Source organism: Cyprinodon tularosa, unplaced genomic scaffold (genome assembly GCF_016077235.1).
Source record: "Cyprinodon tularosa strain WSP-4 unplaced genomic scaffold, ASM1607723v1 ctg33, whole genome shotgun sequence".
Classification (NCBI taxonomy): domain Eukaryota; kingdom Metazoa; phylum Chordata; class Actinopteri; order Cyprinodontiformes; family Cyprinodontidae; genus Cyprinodon; species Cyprinodon tularosa.
The window spans coordinates 1269863-1286804 of NW_024039041.1; the positions used below are offsets into that span (position 1 = coordinate 1269863).

General features: G+C 34.4%; 1 protein-coding gene and 1 long non-coding RNA gene across 2 annotated transcripts; one reads left to right on the forward strand and one right to left on the reverse strand.

The window, feature by feature from the left end:
• Positions 1-1200: 1200 nt before the first annotated feature.
• On the reverse strand, positions 1201-1878 carry LOC119788984. The gene is made up of 3 exons (XR_005281531.1): positions 1800-1878; positions 1616-1710; positions 1201-1251 (listed from the first exon to the last, which is right to left on the reverse strand). It is a non-coding gene; the product is annotated as an uncharacterized LOC119788984 (long non-coding RNA).
• Positions 1879-4178: 2300 nt separating this feature from the next.
• cops5 (COP9 signalosome subunit 5) lies at positions 4179-12913 on the forward strand. Its single transcript, XM_038293595.1, has 9 exons — positions 4179-4309; positions 5162-5376; positions 6006-6240; positions 8806-8934; positions 9807-9872; positions 10035-10120; positions 10200-10311; positions 10966-11114; positions 12798-12913. The coding sequence occupies exons 2-9, from the start codon at positions 5240-5242 to the stop codon at positions 12886-12888; spliced, it is 1005 nt and encodes a 334-aa protein (XP_038149523.1). The 5' UTR covers positions 4179-4309; positions 5162-5239; the 3' UTR covers positions 12889-12913.
• Positions 12914-16942: the final 4029 nt, after the last annotated feature.

Sequence of the window (16942 nt, forward strand, 5' to 3'; positions counted from 1 at the left end):
TGTGATCAGGTCATCCTCAGAGCTGTTCTTCTGTGGAGGAATTTGCCATCTCCTCCGCCTCTGTGGGCCACAACTCAAGATATCTGGGCATCTGGCTCTGTCGTCTCCCGGTTTGGTTGGAGTGACAGGACACTCCTTTAGACACTCCGTTGTTCTTGTTGAGGTATTCAGGAAGGACAGGGCAGGGTATGGACTGGTGATAGTTACAGCATCTGATTCCTCAGGCTCAGACTGAAAATAATTTGGGCAAATAATTCTGAAATAGGGAGAATTTTCTTTGTGCTATACCAACTTTGTGTCTTCTTCATTTGGCTCTTATGATCAGACAAAAAATCTGCTTGTTTTGTTTCCTTATTCTTTAATCAGATTACTCAGATTTCCCTTTAACCAATAAATAAAAAACTAAATATATAAATACCAATACATAAAAAACTACTACCTGCTTTGCAAGACCATGCATGCTTTCAAACTTTCTCACATTTGCTACAGCAACCTGCAGTTAGTTTGGAAAAAAAAAGCTAAACAAATGTAAACAGGTTAAAAAAGGAAGCTATTAATTTGTGTTACAAATGGAAACTATGTTAAGCAGAAAAGTATGGCTGTATTTATATTCAACCCCTGTAAGTAAAGGATTAGTAAAACTTTTGCTGCTACAGCAGCGGCATATCATTCAGCGTTCTTTGTTTCCAGGTTTTATGTAACTTCTATGAATGGAAACGTTTATCCACTGCTCTTTGTAAAATAGCTCAACCTCAATCAGTTTACACAGAGCAGTCATTTTTAAGTCTTCCAAGAGATCTTTATTTATTTTCATTTATCTATTTTTATTTATTCATTTAAAGAAAACATAATAAAACCTGTGCAGGTGACAACAGAAAAGGAATGAAAGAGGAGAAGGAGCATAAAGAAGTAAAAAACTTATAATATCTGCCCCCTATAATATAATATCAGATCTTTGATTAGGTTAACATCCAAACTTTGCCTGGAAGATTTTAAAACAAAAATAAACCAGTCCCTTTTAGCCCCATCTGGATGTTTGTTTTCTAACAAACACCTGAGGCCATCTATCAAAATGAAATCCCAAAAATATATGTCGACATTTGTGGTTGCGACATGAATACTCAAAATAAATTTTGCAGTGTGCAATAATAAAAAAAAATAACCACCTACCTTTGTTGGAGCTTTCTCCTCATTATATAATGGGAGATCCTTGTGCTGCCTGTCACGCACACGGCTTTTAAAATCTGTTTTCTGAATAAAGTATGACTCATCAGTCCTTTGACTCCAAATAAACTTTCCACTTGAGGATTTCTGTACAGAGCATATTGACAGATTAAAAACATTTTTTTTAATCTTAAATGCAAAATGTTTATATATGTTTTTACGATTTTAGTATAATTACTGCTCTAAGCGTGTCGCTCTGTCAGTTAAAGGCATATTTAACAGTCTTTACACTCCAGTTAATCGATTACTAAATCAGTGATGATAATTTCAGTCTTCAATTAAATTATGATTGATCAGATTCAGCCCTGAAATTTTTTAACTTTTTTAAGTAATTTCCCTCTGGGATTATTAAAGTATTTCTGATTCTGATTTTAAAGAAGATTTTGCAGACCTTGGCCAAATAAGCTTTATAATCCATCTGCAGCTCCAGCATCAGCTTCTGTTTCTTATTTTCATAAGATCTTCCCAGAGCTGATAAACCTAAATCTGTAAAATACACCGTATATTAGGATTATCTTTAACTTTATAACACACAATAAAATAATTTAACGACATGCTGCCAGTTGCCTCCATACCTGTGTTCCTGTGAGTAGATGCTGAGATGTTGGATAACGTCCCCTGCGCCATAGTTTGGAGAAATGTCACGTTATCCATGAAAACTGAAAAAACAAAAAGGCAGAATAGTTGACTAAAACGAATTATATGGTTTTAAAAGGGTTTTATTCCCTTTCACGACTAAAACATTTGAAAAATACTTTTTGCTCAACTGCTATGACCAACACGTTCACGCGTTGCTATGGGCAACTGAGACGCGGCCTTCAGAAAAATGCGCTGCATTTTTTTTTTTTTCAAAACTTTATTTAACCATTATACATTACAGCCGTTACATAACAGGATAAAAGCATTTACAAAAAAAGTGTATTAAGCACCTCTTAATATACATTAATTAAAGAAGAAAAAGTAGAAGAAATTATACTAATACATAATAGGATTAGTTCAAGGACAGGGAATAAATCAAGAAGATTAAATTGACACAAAACAAAGGAAGACCAGCATTTATTGTCCTCAGAAATTCTAAAGACAATGTGTGAGATTTTGTCTAATTTTTCCATCGGGTTATAAATGGTTGACATTTTAAGAAAAAGCATTTGTGTAAATAAAATGTAGCTAATAAATTAAAATATTAACACAAGATTAATTACCTCCCATTTTTGTTGCTATGCCAAATAATGCTGCTCTTAGGGTAAGGTCAGGAGACTGAGTCCCTTTAGAGTGGATCCACATCAGAAAATCTTTGAACTACAGTGCAGTCAAAGAAAACTTCCACTTTTAACCTCACAAAAACCAAAGTATCTTATGTTATTTTTTTTTTCTCCTTAGAAATTAGTTAGTAGGGTAAAATCTGTCAATAATTTTAAATGTATGAATTTCTTTAATTTTAGGAGGTACCTGGTATGAAAAGAATTTAGTTCTGATCGTTTTTTTTTTCTTCTGTACAAAAATGTATTCTCTTTTGATTGAGTTGTGAGAGAAGCAATGTGACAAGTGACTCATCAAAAACGTATAGTTACATAAATTGCAGAAAAGTTTGACATAATATATAAAGAATTGTTTAAATTCTAGGGAAATATTACAAAATAATACATTTTGTCAATCTATAGCCTTAAGAGGAAAAAAAAAAACCAAGAAAAAAAAGAATTAATGTTAGAACTGTAAATACTGTTTATATTACTTTTTTATGTATTTATTACAGGCTGCACTTCAAAAAATGAAATTGTCTAGAGCTGTTTTAAAAGAAATTTATTTTTGTATACACTAAAAAATGACAAAAATAAATCTGTCTAAGTCTAAGTCTGTCTAAGAGATAAAGGGAATGCTTTTAAGATCTGCTTATATTTACTCTCTGCACAGTAAATTTGATACTTTTCACAAAATTCTTGAAAAAATAGCAGGTTACCATTGTTGTGATACTCGCTGCGGTTTGTAACACAAAACCCTGAACAAGACAATATAAAAAACTGTTAGAAAAAAAAGAGGTAAATGTTCATTATTCTTGAAAAATCTGACAAATGAATTTTTTGTATGTTTTGTCAATATGAGGACTTCAAGGTTAACATGAACTGTGGAATTTAAATTTAAATAAAGATACTATATTTCCCCCCTGTAACACCTATAGGTCTACTGACAATAGAAACACGGCCAGATGACAAGGTATACTTTTAAACCTCAAGATTACAAAGATATGGTTTTGTAGCCACTGCAGTTTTAAATATTTTGTTCATTTCAGTTTTGTTTGACCCAGTTCGACTCAGGCCTCCAAGTGGAACGATTTTGACATGGGCACAAGCCTGTTTATATTTCTTCCCTGACTGATTAGAAATTGAAAATGTCTAGACATGAATATAAATTAAGATACCAAGAGCTCAGTTGTCTCATGTCCAATGTGAGGTCACCAGGCACATGTGCATGTAGAAACTTGGTTTTGGGAAGTAGATTTAGCTTTACTATTTAAAACAAAATAGCTAAAAAAAAAAATGAATCTTTAAAGGGTTCAATTAAAAATCTGCTACTGACATACTGTAAAGCCAGTTTGAGAATCAGGCTTGTTGCTGTAAAAATTACTAGTTTCCGTGTTCTTCTTGTTTGAGGAATAATTATATATGGTTTTAGCAATTAAAACATCAAAAGACAAATTCTAAGCAAAGACATATTTTTTTATACAAAGTCAGGATTAATCACTACTAAAAAAAACTCCAAGGATTTTTTACTTGTAAAGGTATGAGTAAAGCCGCCACTAGATGGCAGTGTCGATATACAGATAATTTGGTCCTCCGTGGACGATACCATCTATTGGAGGCGTTTTGTCATTTAATAAGAGTAATAAATATAGTTTTCATTAAAACGTATGCAAAAATCACATAGACGACCTAAATATTTTGAAATCCAATAAAAAATATACCTTATCGATAAATTAAGGGAAGAATTTTTAATGTTTTTGATATTGTTGATCTTCTTGTCTTGGTATCACCTAACTGTCATGGCTTCCTGAGCGAGTAGCTGTTAGGCCCAAACAATCTTTAGAGAAATATCATTGGCTTTGAGTTGGATTGAAGATGTTCGTCCTCTAAGAAGTTTAATTTGCTCTGATTCAAGCTCATCATTATATTCAATTAAAAATAATCATTCCAATAGTAGACCAGACCTTCTATTGGAGATTCAGTTAATACTTTATAGAATTCAGACCATGGGATTAATTGTCATTTTTACATGGGTTCCATCTCATATAGGAGTAATAGGAAATGAATTGGCAGACAGATATGCAAAACAAGCTTCAAAAAACAGTTGCATTGAGATACTGATTCCATTTAGTAAAGAGGAGATAAAATCTATTATAAAACAAAAGGTTAAGGAAAGATGGCAGAAGCAGTGGGAGGAGGAAAGAACTGGTAGATGGCTTTATAGCATTCAAAGGAAAGTTGGGGTAATGAGGGGAACAGGAAGAAGTAGAAAAGAAGATAATATCATATCCAGGTTACGTTTTGGTCATACAGGCTTAAACAGTACATTATTTATAATGGGAAGACATCCATCAGGAAATTGTGAATTTTGTTTTCAAGAAGAGACAGTAGAACATGTTTTGTTGTTTTGTCCAAAGTACTCTGAGGAGAGAAGGAAATTAGAATATCGACTTCTAAAGAATAAGTTACAATTAAAAATATCAGATATGTTGGGATATTGCTCCTCTTCTGAATATTTACGTCATTTATTAAGATTTCTTAAGAAAACTAAACTGATAGAAAGGATTTAGTTTTTTTTTTTTTTTTTTTTTTTTTAAGGTTGCGTCCTGATCCACACTCCTTACCAGTAGGTGGCGGTAATGCACACCAATAAGTTGCTTGTCAACCGCCATTAAACAAGAAGAAAGAAAGAAAGAGAAATATCAGCTTTCGACTTTAATTTGAGGAGGTTTTATTGGTTTATCTTTCAGGTATTGTGAGTGAAAATTTAAGTCGTTATGGCTGGGAGCAGCACGGCTCAGAAAACATGGGAGCTTTCCAACAGAATGCAAGAGGTGCAGAGCATCGATGAAATTTACAAATATGACAAAAAGCAGCAGCAAGAAATCCTCGCCGCGAAGCCTTGGACGAAAGAGTATGTTTGAGTGTTTTGTCAATTTTAAGTGTTTAAGTGGTGTTCTGGGCTATTTTGTGTTATTTATTTTGAAGAATGTAAATGTTAGCTAGTATCAAGGCTAACAGCAGTTAGCCTTGATACTAGCCGCAGTTGTTTATTTACATATCTCTGCTTATGTATTTGGTTTTGGTCAGGTTTATACCTTTAGTGTTTCGTATTTATTGGGAAAACCTTTTTTTATGTTCCCGATTTGTATTTGTAAAGAAAATTCTTTGTGACCTCAGTAAATGTCTTCTGAGGAAGAAAGGTAACTTGTGTTGTTTTTGCTTTAATCTGGGCTCAAAATCATAATTCTCTCTCATTTTTTGAAAAATAGAAAAGGATGGAAGGAATATATATATATATATATATATATATATATATATATATAAACTGTATACAGGAGGTTTGCCATTTTAGCACCACGTATCTCTAAAATGTACTTATAATTCTTTAAAAAATTAAAATAAAACCACCCTAGAATTAAGCTGATGGTAGTAGAGGAAAACAAATAGGAGTGACACTTAAAGAAGTGATGAATTAAACCTGGTGTACTGTGAATATATAAAGTACAGATAAATATGTGTTTTCATTATTTTTCTGCCCAGCCACCACTACTTCAAATACTGCAAGATCTCAGCTCTTGCCCTGCTGAAGATGGTGATGCACGCTCGCTCAGGTGGAAACCTGGAGGTGATGGGTCTCATGCTGGGGAAGGTGGATGGAGAAACTATGATCATTATGGACAGCTTTGCTTTGCCCGTGGAGGGCACAGAAACCAGAGTGAATGCTCAGGCTGCAGCCTATGAATACATGGCTGCCTATATTGAAAATGCCAAACAGGTAAGAAACTCCCTTCCACTAAAAATTTGAACACATGCAGGATTTAAAAGGCAGTGCACTAAATCCACCTGTACATTGCTGCCCAGTTATTTTCTGTTCAGGTAACACAATCATTTTAGAATGACAAAAGTAGAATTTTTACTATTAAAATTTGTTTGTACAGATTAGACATGTATTAAAGGAGAAGTCTGGTCAGCAAGAAATGATCAATGGATCATTATTTATACCTAAAACTAATATGTTCGCCGTGATTTAACAAATCAAGCGTTAATCACTAAAAAGAAAAAAGAAAAAACAATAATTTTCGGTGCGACGATGACCGGCCATTTTTGCCCAAATATAGTAACTCCTCACTCCTGACATCATCCGGCAGTGACGTCACGGTGCGGTAAGCCGATGGCTATTCTTCCCGCTTTACACACAAAATCAATGGGAGCTACTAGACACATCTGCAATCAACAACAATTATTTAGGATTTCAAGAGGACCTCACCATTTAAATGCACCAGAGCTATAGTTAAACTGACAATGCGCAAGTGCACGGCAGTTGGATGTTGCAATACATCGGGTAAAAGTGAAGAAAAAAATTTAGTTATTTCACATTTCCGATTCCTGACCCTCCACGGACGGGTTGGTCATTGGATTTGCAACTTGAAGAAGGAGGATTTGTCATTGAACTTTTGGCCAGAGAAAAAACACGTAATATGTAGCCAACATTTCCAAGACAAATGTTTTCAAGATGAGTTGGATAATAGCGCATTGTTTCAAACTCCAGATACAGCACTGGGACTTGATCAACAGCCAATAAGACATTGTGACGTCACAAACTGGTAGGTGGCAGTAGTGTAATTTTTAGTAGTGTAGTGCAGTAGTGTAATAACTAACATGGATCCCTCCAGTAAAGCACAGTCAAATGAAAATTATTCTTAATTAAAAGCACTAATAATTTATTTAACAGTATGTAATAATTTTATATTTAAAGTACTTTCAGAAGTTTGAATTCTGAATATGACCGGACTTCTCCTTTAATAGTAGAAGCTGTAAGAATACATAAATCAGGGTACATAAATCAATTTTTATTGGCAAAGCCAATCACTGGTTGTCTCTGGTATATGACCAGCCCATTTTCTTATACTAATAAATATGTGCTGCAGATTCTTTTGATATTCAACAGGAAATGAGACAATTACAAGATGATTTTCTAATTTATGTGTCAAACCATATGTCTTTAACCTTTATTTAGTTTTTAATTAAAGACCATGCTTCGATTGATACATATATAGCCCGAACATAGTGAAAGTTTAAAGTTCTTAAGTCTTTTTTTTTTTTTTTACCTGCTGATGGCCAGTCAAACCTTTAATGAGAAGATTGGATCTCCAGCTGTTCTGCATCCTCTTAAAACACAGCAATTCCTTGGATTAACTTTTAAACCTAAATAGTTATTAGTAAGGCTACTAAATATCAGTTAACTATATTAATACTGCAATATTGTTTTGAATTCAACCATATTTTCCGTCTTTTCAGTAGCATATAATCTACTGAGAATATCCTCCTAGGTGCTGACATCGAGGGCACAGAAGTCCGAGCCACAGTTATTTAAGGCTGAAGCAATAAATCAGATTCATTGATGTTTATCAATTATTTTAAATAATTTTCAAGTCATTTTGTCATCACTTGGATTAGAATTAAACCAAACAATATAAAAATTGTTTGCATTCATGCAGAGGTGGACGATCCAGGTCCAAAAGAAAAAAAAAAAACAACAACAGAAGTTTTCCTTCATTCGCTTAACCAAGTGATTATTTAATTTATGCTGGGGAACTGGAAATGAAAAGGAATGTTCTGGACCTGCACTGTTCACCAAAAACAAATGAAAACTGCTCTGTTTAGCACTATTTCCTCTCTCATTATTTATTGGTCATAAAAAGGGCCAATAAATAAATTAATTAGAAATATAACAATAAGTCAGTGCCCTACAGTTATTATTGAAATACACAACTTGCATGACCGGCACTTGAAGTATATAACACCCTGATAAATATTGCATCAAAGCAGACATTGTTATTCTAATGCTACAAGGTTTAGTTTGCAATACAGTTCATGTTTTACATATATGGTTCACCTCTAGTTCTAACTGATAATTCTTCTTTATTCTGCTTTTTGCATAATCATCTTGAGATCCTCACGTATCTTTTATTTATTTTCTTCTTAATCAACAGTCTGGAAATACTTCTATTCCTTTTAACTCAAGAAAACAGTAATAGATTGTATAATAGAGTATCAGCTGGAGGTCTCTCTTGAATTGTCTTATAGCACTTTTTTTCAAGGAAACACAGGAAAACCAGTATGGATGTTTCTGACTATTTTTTTTCTCTATCTACAATATGGGTCATCTATTTGATAAGATGCGTGCTTCCATATTTATTGTTACCTTTCTATAAAAAAACAAATCTGTTAAACAATTACACTTACAAGTTCAAAGACTATTCAAAGGTAGAACTTTTAGAATCGTTTGGTTCTTTAAGGTGTAATTATCTCCCGTAATGAATCTTTTCTGCTCTCTCAGGTCGGTCGGCTGGAAAATGCTATTGGTTGGTACCACAGCCATCCAGGATACGGATGCTGGCTCTCAGGCATAGACGTCAGCACTCAGATGCTCAACCAGCAGTTTCAGGAACCCTTTGTGGCTGTTGTGGTACGACATAAAATTTTAATTTCTGTCTATTTAATTTATTTAATAACAAACACAAACAACATATCTGATTAAAGTCTAAAAAAAATTTTTTATTTGTATTTTATTTTTAAATATGCTTTAAGATTTTTCTTATTAACTAAAGATATGTATTCAATTAGGCTTTTAATTGCTTTGATTTGTCTAACTGGGGACCACTTTGTTAAGCTGTGGTTTAACTAGACTCCCCCTGATGTAGGGAAGCAGAACGTTCTGTCTAAAGGCATTCAGACATTCCTCTTTCCCTGCAAACCTCTGCAAGAGAACTGTGCTGAATCTGGTTTACTGTCCTTTAAAGCAGATAAAATCAGAACAAAATATGACTTGAAAAGAGGGATTTTAAAAGTCTGCCTTTATTAGATAAAAAAAAAAAAAAAAAAAGAAAAACTTGAGTCAGATGATGAAAAACACATAATTAGGTTCACTAAGATGAATTTGTTATCAAATGAGTTATATGTCGACTAAAAAAGCACTAGAATAAATGTAGTTTTATGTAACTGATGGCAGGATTGTAATGTTTTATTATGTTGGTATTAAGCCTGATTTCCTGAAACCCGTAAAAACATTTGGAGCTGAAATTATTTATTTCTGTCGGAGCTGCAGCTTTGTACGTTGTTCTGATGGATTTTTTGCTGTTTCCAACATGTACGCTATTTACACCTCATTTGGTGCAGCAGCTCTGTAAGGCTGGCGGCGGTGTATAATGGAGTGTGTATTTTTACCACACTGACAGCCCAAGTGGAGGGCTCCAAGGGGCCAGATCTGAGCGGCCCCAGGAGGATTGTACAACCTCTGACTTTGTTTTTGCTCTCTCTACTGTATCCTGCTCTCTGCAGATCGACCCCACTCGCACTATTTCTGCAGGGAAGGTCAACCTCGGTGCCTTCAGGACGTACCCGAAGGTAAACCACAGATGTTTATAGAGGGCAGTTTTCTTGTATGTGTATTTTTATTAGTTAAATAATTTCCTGTTTCATTTTATGTTAGTAATTATATATTTTTTAATAACTAGTTAAAGTAAAGGGAACCAGATTTACTAAAATATATTTCCCTCACTGTTTCAGGGTTACAAACCTCCAGATGAGGGACCATCTGAATATCAGACAATCCCCCTGAATAAGATTGAAGATTTTGGTGTGCACTGCAAACAGTGAGTACATTTGTAATAAAGGATGCTCTTGCATTCCGATTCTACCGTTGTAGCCCATTTCCTTTATTTTTTTTTTTAGGTATTACGCCCTGGAGGTGACCTACTTCAAGTCTTCCCTAGATAGAAAACTCCTGGAACTCCTTTGGAACAAATACTGGGTCAATACCTTAAGTTCTTCCAGCCTCCTAACGGTATGTATGCAACTTTAGGAAACAAAATGCTCTCTAATTATTTGGCATTTTGATTTATGGTTAATTATTAGACTATAACTCATTTGGACATGTGGTCACCAGCTTGTGATGTTGTGATTTATTACTGCATATTAGCTAAGTCCCTGTGTTTGTTGGCTTTAGTTATAAGCTGTATGTGAACTCTGACAAAGATTAGAAGTAAAGTTGCAGTTCGCTCTAAATATTGAAAACCCATCATGCTAATTAGCTTCATGGTCATATGCTCGTCTAAATGCCTTAAAAGGCATCAGGCCTATCTAAACAGGGAGCTCTTTGACGTTTTGGATGAAGATAAATTGACTAGATGTCAAGAACAAGCTGCTCCACGAGTGACAGGCTTTGTCAGTCGCTATGCTGTCCCCCTCGCCGGGGGTTGGGGGGGATTGAGTCATTGTGTTTTATTACCTTGTCTACTATAAACAAGGCCTCACCTTGAGCAAACGTTTCACCTACTATGTCATTCAGCACTACTCCCAAAGTTTTTACAGCGCCTCATTGGGCAGATTAGCCGCCGTTCTCTGTATGTTGGAAATCAGTTGTCTAGTTTTTGTGGGCAACTTGTGCATGGATTGGTTCCTTTGTTTGTAAATGGATGTTTCTGTGTTGGACGGTCAGAACTCGGACTACACCACGGGCCAAGTGTTTGACCTGTCGGAGAAGCTGGAGCAGTCGGAGGCCCAGCTGGGCAGGGGCAGCTTCATGCTCGGCTTGGACACGCATGACAGGAAATCTGAGGACAAACTGGCTAAAGCAACACGGGATAGGTGGGTGTTTGTTTGTTTTTTCTTTTAAATTAGCTATCAAATTTGGATTAAATTATGAGTTTCATTTAATAGCAAATAGTGCCACTTCAATTCTGTTGGGCTGTTTGAAATTGATCAGCACAGAGGAGCATGTTATTAAGAGGATCAAAAAAGCTTTTTCAAAATGGCTACAAAAAAGTATTTAAGTTGAGGCGGGCATTTGTATTTAGCTCTCCCCTGTTAATGATCTGTGAGAAAGTTATTTTTTTTAAGATAGATGGATGAATTTCTAAGAAAAGCATTCCCACAGTAAAATGATGCCACTACCATGTTTCAGCTTAGATGGAATGTGTTCAGACTGGTGATTGGTTTTAGTGTTCTACCTCAAATGGATTTTAGAAACTTAATGAAAGAGTGGTACATTTTCAGATATTTAAGGTATAGTGGAGGATTTTCTAGAATGTTTTAAAAGAAAATATCTGCACCAATATCTCTGGATAGACTTCCACAGGTAAATGCTGTTCAGTTATTTTCACTCACAGAACTAATGTGAAATTCTTAGAATTTGTATATTGTAAAATTGTTGAATCCATTAACCCTTTATAGGGCAAGTTACCATTTTTGATCACTTGCATACCCCTTACAAATGGAGTGCCATTTCTTTTACTCTGTGTTTTTCCTGAATTTCTTATAGAAGCACTTTTGTTATTTTTCGTAATATATACGGGCAAGTTGGCGTTTCTTTTTATTACATTGACATTCATTTATGCCATCAAAATATACATATTTTTTGAATGTTACAAAGGTAATAAGGTCTTGTCATGGATTCCAATAACACACTACAAAAATGATCAAGAAATTTGTGAAAATGTCTTAAAAAAAAGTGTATGTACCCTTAATTTGAGTAGTTAAATAAGAAAATCTCCCTGTTAAAGGAGCATTTTTATCCTTAAGATCAGATTATTTGATATTATTCACTTCAAATAGGAGACTGCATTTTTTTTCTTTGTTTTAAACATAAATTTTCTTATTCCATTTGCAAAGTATCTCACACACCTGCTCAGTTCAAGAAAAAAATTCACTTATTTTTAAAAAACTGACTTACTTAGATTTCAGTATTTTTGCAGTGTACTCTTTGCTTGAAATTTAGATGTTTTAAAGTCTTTCGCTGAATGCCCTATAAAGGGTTAAAGAATTAATTTTAAGTAACAGGCAATAGTAACATGGTTAAATGTATGGGGAAAAAAATTGTTTTCTTTATCTTAATCAACAAAACTAAATAAATGGAGTAAAATTTTTCTCAACGCAGTATACGTTGACCCCTTATAATGAATTCACCTACTTAAAGGTCTAGTGGAGGATGTTCTTTTTCCAGGTGGATCATCTAAATCAGTGGTCCTCCTAATTGTCAATCATTCTGGTGATATGTTTACATAAGGCCATCCTACGTGCTCGTCCCCATTTTCACTTCAAGTCTGACATGGTTGAAAAATTGCAAATCTTTTGGAAAGTAAGCTTGTGCAAGCCATGCAAACAACAACTTTTAAACAGAGCATTCACAAGGAGAAATGGGCTGGTGCACGCTCTCGCACGCGTTTAATTGTTGTTCCCTCTTGAGAGCGGGAAGTGGGTTGTGCATGTGCTTCTCTGTGCGTTTGACGACTCACCTATTGTTAATCTTTCTTTTTCACTTTTTTGTTTCAGCTGCAAGACGACCATAGAGGCGATTCATGGCCTGATGTCCCAAGTCATTAAGGATAAACTCTTCAATCAGATCAACACGTCTAACAATTAAAGTTGTTGAGTTCAGTAATTTGAAATATTTTTCTTGTGCATTTTTTTCAGATTACAGATGATAATCTGATAAAAAAAATTTTTGATTCAAGAGTTTTTTGTTGTGTGTTTTTTTTTTTTTTTTTTTTTTTTTTTGAGCAAAATCAAACACATCCATAAAAATAAAGTATTAAGGACACCGTAGTGTGTGGGTATCTTTTTATGTAACCTATCAAATTGTAGCTGGGGGTTTATGTTATTTGAATGATGTATTTTAGGTAAACTTTGCTGTCTAAATGCTTGGAATATAAACGGTATAAATTGGCCTCTAAATAAACATGTTTTAAGGGTAAAACTTTAAAATAACCCACTGTGGGTCCCACGTAGCTCCCACCGAGAACCAGTCTGTCATATAAGTGTTGCCTGTCATAGCGTTACATAATAGAATGACGAACTCCAGCCCCTGCTGAGGTTTAGGGGGAATCGCCTACCCTGCCTGGGACGTCCCAGAGGACAGCTTGCCTCTCTGCGTTAGACGTCCCGGCAGAGCGGCCGGTTGCGATGATGCAGCACAGGGGCACAAACTACGCACACAGACGTCCATTCACCTCGCTGTGTCTGCTCTTCATCGAGGCCAGCGTTCACCAAGTCTGCCTCTTTTTTTCCACTGACAGCTGTTTTGACCCACGTTTATGTCACGTCTTGTTTCTCTGGTATTGTAATGTTTTAATGTGTATTTGTAATGTCACATATTGCAGAGGAGAGAATCCCAGTGGACCCGTAGAGATGCCTGGCGTTTGTCATACACATGAGCTATGGCACTACTTGTAATGATTTTCTTGAACTATTATCGAAACAGTCCTCAGCTTGATGGTAGATAAAGTAGCCCCATTACATTACCGGTAAGTTTAATTATGAACAAGATTTTTGCAAAAAACCTTTTGGCTCATATTTTTGACAGATATTTCAATGAATTGCATGGACGTCTGTCACTGCTGATGAAGTATATAAAATATGCACAACTGAAAAATAGTTTTCCTTCCTCACCGTTATTTTAGATCCATTGAAACATGCTGAACTTGTTCAGTATGCAAACAGAGTGATTATCTCCAGATGGACATTTGTATGCATGACTAAAATTGCATTAGGAAAAGCCAGAAATCCATTAACCTTATTTTCTTTGTATTTTAACTCCAAGGTATGTGCCTATTCCTTCAAAGAGTGAACTTTGTAAACGTTTGACACTGCTGTGAGAGCAGATGATTAATGAGATTAGTAGCTATCGAATACGGAAGACGGCCCTGAATCTCAAATGACCCAGGTAAAATGTTGAGATGTTAAGCTGGAGCCAGTGAAGAATTAAGCAGAGAAGGGTGTAAAGATGGAGAATGCAGCTCGGAGAGGATGGAGGTACAACGCTTCCTCTGCACCATGTGCTTCTGCATAAGTAGAGGGAGGTCCCGCCTTCAGGAAGCTCAGGTCGTGGCATGATGTAGATTAAGCATGCAGGGGTCATTGCAAGTGGTGGGTTCCTGGCTTGGTGTGTTTTACTGAAAGATTATCTCAGTAATAGAGTCATGAAAGGAAGATTCTTATCCTGTGAAAGAAAAGGAAATCCTAAAATAAGCAACAATTAAATATATTCAAAGTTTTCACTCTTAATATACAGATGTTTCTCGCATTAATACTTTGTGAAAATTTGTGAAAGGGCAATAATTTACTATAACTTTTCTTTTTTTTTTTTTTTTGGTTTACAATTGAATATCTAAAACTTTTTTGAAGCCCCCTAATTCAGAAAGACTCCACTCATCCACTTGGTCAAAAACTCTCCATTCATCTGAGCTTAATCTATTTTTCAGGGAATCAGTAAATATAAAGCGTGTAGATGCATGGCTGCAGTCATATTGACATAAATCAAAGTTTGCATCTGCAAAATTTTGAACCAGATTGAAGATATTCAAATTTATTACAGCTGTATTTATCTGTTTCATTCGTGTTTTATTTATGATTTGATTAACGCTAGTAATTATTATTTAAAATGAGTCAAACATGTCTAATGTCCCTGGATAATGAATAGCTTTATTTGATCTTTTGTTAGATATTTATTTAGTAACTTATTTCATATGTTTTTTTTTATCATAGTAATTATTTTTTCTTATTATTTTAGGTAAATAAAATCAAATTTATCAAACAGAAAATACAACTTTTCCATGGGAACACAAGGAAATTTTAGTTAAATTAAATAACTTGGAAGTTTTTCTTCATTCAGTGCAAAGCTTCAAGTTCTTCCGTTTTCTAAACATATTTTAAATACTAAACTATTGCCCCGTTTTTCTTTGATGCTTTTCTTCGCCCCCCATGAAAACACGTAACAAGATAGAAATTAATACGTTTTCCAGTTAAACTGAGAAAATGTAAGTAAATTACAACGAAGACGAATCAGTTCGATTTCTTGCGTAATGCTCTGGAACTTCAGTGGCGTTGTTCCCATAGCAACCACGTACGAGTATCAAACAAAGTAAGCTAGCTCGGGACCTCCTTTCCAACAATTAACGCCTCTGTTTTGCCTGACTTTAAAGGTATCAACTGAACTTAACCAGAAAGAGAAATTAGCTTGTAACTTTTTTTGTGAACGAACTTTATGTTTTTCTTCTATTGTTGTCTTTTAATTCGTGCAAACATATCTAGGTCGTTGGGCCCTGCTTTGAATAAGGCAGGAGATGTAGCCTGTTTGAAGACAAATGAGAGAAATAAGGATCCCTGTGTGTTTTTTAGAGGTTTAGTCATGGAGGGCATTTGATTTAAAGATTTTCCAGATCTGGATAAATATGGAGAGAGAACTTAATTGAAAAATATTTCTATTTCCTAAAGGTTTTTTCTCTTTCTTTCCTGAATTATATGGATGTTTTACAGAATGTTTTCATTTAGATCCTTAGTTACCATTGTAATCATTTAGTGTTAAATGTTATGCTTTGTATGTATTGCTCTTTTCTTTATATGGTATTTTTATTTTTGATAAGATATTTTTGTACATGTTCTAAATTAACCTGTTCATGTTTTTTTTTGTCTTGATGTTATATTTTTTATCTTTTAAAGGTGTAATTATGGATCTTTTCCTACTTCTCTTTAACCCTTTATAGGGCACTCAGTGAAAAATTTTTAAATATTTAAATTAAGTAATTTTCTCTTAAAATAAGTGCTTTTTTATTGAGCAACTGAGACACTTTGCAAATGGAATAAGAAAAGTTACATTTAAAATAAGGGGAAAAGTGCATGTGTATCAAATAATCTGATTTTAAGGATAAAAATGCTCCTTCCACTGGGAGATTTTCTTATTTACCTACTCAAATTAAGGGTAAATGCACTTATTTTAAGACATTTTCACAAATTTTTAGATCATTTTTGTAGTGTGTTATTGGAATCTAGGACAAGACCTTATTATCTTTGTAACATTAAAAAAATATGGATATTTTGATGGCAAAAATGAATGTCAATGTAATAACAAGAAATGCTAACTTGCCTGAATACATTAAGAAAAAAAAAGTGCTTCTATAAGAAATGTATGAAAAACACTGATAGTAAAAGATACAATTTTTTTAGGTACAACATAACCTTAGAGGCTTATTAACCCTTTTTAACTTTTCAATTAGCTTTTTACCTTTTTTTCTTGATTTGTTATTCTTTTTTTCCAACTTAATTTACAGTAGGTAATATATCATTCAAGGGCTCATCTAATTGGTCAAATGCCAAAATAAAATGTACAGCCACGTAGCAGTATCTTTGCTGAATGGCTGGATATCTTGTGCTTCTAGACCTCACTGAGGGATGGGGGAGGGGGGTGATCAAAAACAGCAACTTGCCCTATAAAGGGTTAACGCTCATTTGAGATCTTTTTTTAATCTTAATTTTTTGAGTTAGTTTATTTTGAAATTAATATGAATCCCTTTTAACTTTCTTATTATATTGTCAATAATTATATAACTGACCCCCCCCCCCTCTTTCTTTAGCCTAAATAGAGTAGATCATATTTCTCTGATCACACCAGGACCTCCCTGGACTTTTTGGGCCCTCTGGCA

Coding starts and splice junctions, on each gene's coding strand:
- cops5 (XM_038293595.1), top strand. CDS start 5,240: ATGGCTGGGAGCAGCACGGCTCAGAAAACATGGGAGCTTTCCAACAGA. Junction 6,241..8,805: donor ATATTGAAAATGCCAAACAG/GTAAGAAACTCC, acceptor CTGCTCTCTCAG/GTCGGTCGGCTGGAAAATGC. Junction 10,121..10,199: donor TTTGGTGTGCACTGCAAACA/GTGAGTACATTT, acceptor TTTTTTTTTTAG/GTATTACGCCCTGGAGGTGA.